Source organism: Oncorhynchus tshawytscha, linkage group LG11 (assembly GCF_018296145.1).
Source record: "Oncorhynchus tshawytscha isolate Ot180627B linkage group LG11, Otsh_v2.0, whole genome shotgun sequence".
NCBI classification, from domain to species: domain Eukaryota; kingdom Metazoa; phylum Chordata; class Actinopteri; order Salmoniformes; family Salmonidae; genus Oncorhynchus; species Oncorhynchus tshawytscha.
Window position 1 is genome coordinate 46,761,359 of NC_056439.1, and position 5,553 is coordinate 46,766,911.

The following is a 5,553-nucleotide window of genomic DNA, read 5'->3' on the forward strand; positions in this document are numbered from 1 at the left end:
CACGTGGGTATATGCTCCTAAAAACCAATGAGGAGATGGGAGAGGCGGGACTTGTAGCGCGTCAAGCAGTTTGGATGGCACACACACCTCTGAATGGCACACATACACAATCCATGTCTCAATACTCTCAAGGATTAAAATCTTTCTATACCCTATCTCCTCCCCTTCATCTCCACTGATTGAAGTGGATTTAACAGGGGACATCAATAAGGGATCATAGCTTTCACCTGGATTCACCTGGTCAGTTTGTCATGGAAAGAGCAGGTGTTCCTAATGTTTTGTACACACAGTTTATAGCCCACACTGACTGTGTGACCTGACCAGGGGAAACTCCTGCCTGGCCCCAGGTCACGTAGCCAGGGGAAACTCCTGCCTGGCCCCAGGTCACGTAGCCAGGGGAAACTCCTGACTGGTCCCAGGTCACGTAGCCAGGGGAAACTCCTGACTGGCCCCAGGTCACGTAGCCAGGGGAAACTCCTGACTGGCCCCAGGTCACGTAGCCAGGGGAAACTCCTGACTGGCCCCAGGTCACGTAGCCAGGGGAAACTCCTGACTGGCCCCAGGTCACGTAGCCAGGGGAAACTTCTGGCGTTAGCTATAGTGTCCTAATATGAACACTGAACACTGTGGGATTTTTTGCACTGTCCCTCAGACTCTGTGAATTTTGGTTAATGTAAATGGCCATCTGTTCTCAATGTGCTTCTAGGATAAAGAGGCAGAGCTCCAACTCATCAACAAGGTGCTGGAGGACTCTGAGCTGACGTCCCAGAAGTACCGCCAGTGGAAAGAACATAACAAAGACTTACACCTGGAGATTGAGAAACTGGCTGTCCAATGGGCCAAGACAAAGGACACGCCCCCTGGATCGTCATCTGGGGAGATGGTGGAGGTGGTTGCCGTGGAAACAGAGGCCGCGTGTGGACTGAGCCTTGGTGACGGGGAGATGCTGGTAGACGCGGAGCCATCGTTGTCAAGTACGATGAAGGCAGCAGGCGACTCTGATGTAGAGCCGCAGTCAGAGCAGTCAGTGACTGCAGAGAGCAGAACAGATGACTTAGCTAGTCCTGCTAGCCGAGAGAATTACTTCTATATATGAGACGCCACTGAACTGATCTGATGGTGGTTTCCCTACTTACCATCAGAAATGTATGGTTAGGGCATGGAGTTTTTCTCAACCATATGACCTAACCAGGGAAAACTCATAGCTGTACTTATCGCTGTGATTCATGACTCTATTTATTGCTGTGGTTCATGACTCTAGTTTGAGCAGTGATTCATGACTCTTGTCGCTGTGGTTCAGTTTGAGCAGTGATTCATGACTCTAGTTTGAGCAGTGATTCATGACTGACTCTAGTTTGAGCAGTGATTCATGACTCTAGTTTGAGCAGTGATTCATGACAGTGATTCATGACTCTAGTTAGCAGTGATTCATGACTCTAGTTTGAGTGATTCATGACAAGTTATCGCTGATTCATGACTCTATTTATTGCTGTGACTCTAGATATCATGACTCTAGTTATTGCTGTGATATTCATGACTCTAGTTATTGCTGTGATTCATGACTCTAGTTATCGCTGTGATTCATGACTCTAGTTATCGCTGTGATTCATGACTCTAGTTATCGCTGTGATTCATGACTCTAGTTATCGCTGTGATTCATGACTCTAGTTATCGCTGTGATTCATGACTCTAGTTATCGCTGTGATTCATGACTCTATTTATTGCTGTGATTCATGACTCTAGTTATCGCTGTGATTCATGACTCTAGTTATCGCTGTGATTCATGACTCTAGTTATTGCTGTGATTCATGACTAGTTATCGCTGTGATTCATGACTCTAGTTATTGCTGTGATTCATGACTAGTTATCGCTGTGATTCATGACTCTAGTTATTGCTGTGATTCATGACTCTAGTTATCGCTGTGATTCATGACTAGTTATCGCTGTGATTCATGACTCTAGTTATCGCTGTGATTCATGACTCTAGTTATTGCTGTGATTCATGACTAGTTATCGCTGTGATTCATGACTCTAGTTATTGCTGTGATTCATGACTAGTTATCGCTGTGATTTCTTATGGTGTTTTTCCTGGTCAGGTAATGTGGTTATGATAAACACTGGGCCCTCAGGGGTTTTGTTTTAAATAGTTTTTGACTGTTGTTGATGTAGGAAAGACAGGGTTTGTCTTTCCAAGCCAATTGTATCACGCCAAACTTTCAGAATTCAAGTTACGGTGTTCATATGACGAAAAAACTATTTTTTCAAGTGTCCCTCTGTGTTGATAGATATATACTGTAGTCATGGGATGTTATGGACTGTCTTTTCTACTGTTACATATCTTTGGCTCAGATTTTTAAAGGAGATTTAAAGGTAAATTATATCCGTGTTGTATGCCTCTTATGTACATAGAATGTTAAATGTCACGTAACAAAATGTATTGTACTTTTTTAAACGTAGATTGTATATATTTTTGCACAGAATAAGTTCCGATCTTGCCTGATGGACAACATTATGACATAGCTATTATAGATCAAAGACAATCCATGTTTATTTTAACCTGATAAGGTTAACGTGTAAGACTGTTCCCAGACCTCTGTGTGTGTGTGTGTGTGTGTGTGTGTGTGTGTGTGTGTGTGTGTGTGTGTGTGTGTGTGTGCGTGCGGCGAAAAGCTTAGTTTTCCCAATGCATCTTGAATATATTGATTCAATATATTCTGAGCAGTAAGGATCCTCACTGGTGGCTGAGCCTGTGTCAAATGCAGTAAAGAACAAGTGATGAACGCAATCATTTGCAAACAGTTTGTCATTCAAGAAGCCATTGTCCTAACTGATGGTCAGGTGAAACTGGCAATAAAATGGCAATAACATTTCTTCAAATTTCTATTGAGATTTATCTTGGTAGAAAATGGGACTTTTGTTTTGCTTTCACTGCTGAAATAAGTTATGATAAAAGTGTTGACAAGGTTTTGGTAGCACTATTTTACAGTACTGTCTGTCCTTGATAAATACTATTGACCTCTGCTGGAATTAGCATGATAACAGTGGGAACCTTCCTGTAGCGTAGCATGCAGCCCCCACAAGGCGGGGGGGGGGGGCAGAGGTCGGCCCCCCAGATAACAGATGAACACGTCATAAGCCATGACCTATTACTTTGTGAAATTACCAAAAATTACATACATGGTCATTCCAAAGTCATGGGCATCAATGTGGAGTTGGTCCCCCCCTTTTTGCTGCTATAACAGCCTACATTCTTCTGGGAAAGCTTTCCACTAGATGTTGGAACATTGCTGCTTCCATTCAACCACAAGCGCATTAGTGAGGTCGGGCCACTGATGTTGGGTGATTTAGGCCTGGCTCGCAGTCAGTGTTCCAATTCATCCCAAAGGTATTCGATGGGGTTGAGGTCAGGGCTCTGTGCAGGTCAGTCAAGTTCTTCCACACCGAATCTCGACAAACCATTTCTGTATGGACCTCGCTTTGTGCACGGGGACATTGTCATGCTGAAACAGGAACGGGCCTTCCCCAAACTGTTGGCACAAAGCTGGAAGCACAGAGTCGTCTAGAATTTAATTGTATGCTGTAGCGTTAAGATTTCCCTTCACTGGAACTAAGGGGCCTAGCCTGAACCAAGAAAAACAGCCCCAGACCATTATTCCTCCTCCATCAAACTTTACAGTTGGCACTATGCATTCGGTAGCGTTCCGCTGGCATCCGCCAAACCCAGATTTGTCCGTCTGACTGCCAGATGTTGAAGCGTGATTCATCACTCCATGTTTTCTCTGCTCCAGAGTCCAATGGCGGCGCTCTTTACACCACTCCAGCCGACGCTTGGCATTGCACTTGGTGATCTTAAGCTTGTGTGCGGCTGCTTGGCCATGGAAACCCATTTCATGAATCCTCCGACCAACAGTTCTTGTACTGACGTTGTTTGGAACTTGTAGTGAATGTTGCAACCGAGGACAGCTTCAGCACTTGACGCTCCCGTTCTGTGAGCTCGTGTGGCTTACCACTTCGCGGCTGAGCCATTGTTGCTCCAAGACATTTCCACTTCACAATAATAGCACTTACGGTTGACCGGGGCAACTCTAGCAGGGCAGATATTTGACGACCTGACTAGTTGGAAAGATGGTATCCTATGACGATACCATGTTGAAAGTCACTGAGCGCTTCAGTAAGGCCATTCCACTGCCAATGTTTTCCTATGGAGATTGCATGGCTGTGTGTTCAATTTTATACGCCTGTCAGCAACAGGTCTGGCTGAAATAGACAAATCCACTAAATTATCCGTACTTTTAATTTATCCATACTTTTGGCCATGTAGTGTAGCTTTAAAAATGCAAAATCTCCTCTCAGCCTCACGGCAATGTGTAAAATAGCATGGGATTAGCTATAAAACCATGGAATTAGGAATTAGATTAGTACTTAGCGAGTTTTATATACTTCCTAAGTAATTTAACAGGATCACTATGTATAAAATGTGTCGCTCTGCCTCATGTCATGTTTTTGCTCGTACCTTGGTGAGGGCCCCCGAGAAATTGCGCTACATCACTGGAACAGCATAGTATCTAATGCTGCCTAAGTGTTTTTGTAATGAACATCAAAGAAACAAACAAGCAAATAGGTTATTGCTGTTTTCCGTCATGTCATTTCTGTGCCGTAACACAAAGTTCTTCTGGAGTTTTATGTCAAATTTGAATGTTGTTTTCCAAGACGCTTGCTGTCATGTTTACCTCGCCGACAAAAACAATAACTCGTCAATGTCATTTGGCAGGACTGGTGACAGTGTGTGTCTTTTCACGGTCTGTGGTGTGGTGTGTGAATTTTGAAGAGGAATGTGTTGTTTATTATTGGCACTACTTCCTGTTTGTGTGAATTGGCTAAAAGGCTCTTTTGTGCAGGTCCAAGAAAACAAGCATAAAGACAAAAGTGGCAGCACATATCTTTACAGATTCATCTTGTCTCTAAAGACACTTCAGCACCTTTCAGTCATAAATGACCTGTTTGTCTGTCAGTTTCAAAACAACAGGATGTTTGTTCGGGGCTCGATTGACTACAGTATACCACATGCAGCCTGTTGAAAGGTACTGTAGCCTGTAATTTGCTTTCTTTATCGTTAGTTCTTGAGGCAGCTTGTGCTAACTTAGAGGCTTATAGAGCTAGCCAGCTTGCTGTCATAAATGCCGGAAATTAGTTACCTCAGGTTCGTTCAGCCATTCCTATGGGGGAAATGATTGGGGAAAGAATAGGGGTTTGGGCTTCATATGCTTCATATGATGTTGGAGTTAAATGCTTTGGGGACTAAGATACAAAATTACATTTGGAAGTGCATGAATGTAAATATTCAATGTTTTGCATCTGCTATGTTACTTAACGACGATAGCACCTTGAATATCTCAATCAATCGGCAGGCAACACTGCTGCAAAAAAAGATGTTGGCTCTCTCCCAATCCACCAGTGGATACAGTTACTATTAAAAGTTACAACATTAGAATTATCGACAGTGGGAATGAATGGTGCTAGTCAAGGAACAATTTAGGCCTAGAAAAATATACA

At 43.5% G+C, this 5,553-nt stretch overlaps 1 protein-coding gene across 3 annotated transcripts in view; it reads left to right on the forward strand.

Annotated features, from left to right (window-relative positions):
* Window positions 1–1,281, forward strand: part of LOC112262078 (connector enhancer of kinase suppressor of Ras 1) — a 121,689-nt gene extending 120,408 nt beyond the window's left edge. For all 3 annotated transcript variants that reach the window (XM_042330184.1, XM_042330185.1, XM_042330186.1), the window contains exon 20: window positions 707–1,281. In XM_042330184.1, the coding sequence (XP_042186118.1) occupies window positions 707–1,096 (390 nt within the window). In that variant the 3' untranslated portion in view covers window positions 1,097–1,281. The remainder of the gene's footprint in view (window positions 1–706) is intronic.
* The last annotated feature ends 4,272 nt before the right edge of the window (window positions 1,282–5,553 follow it).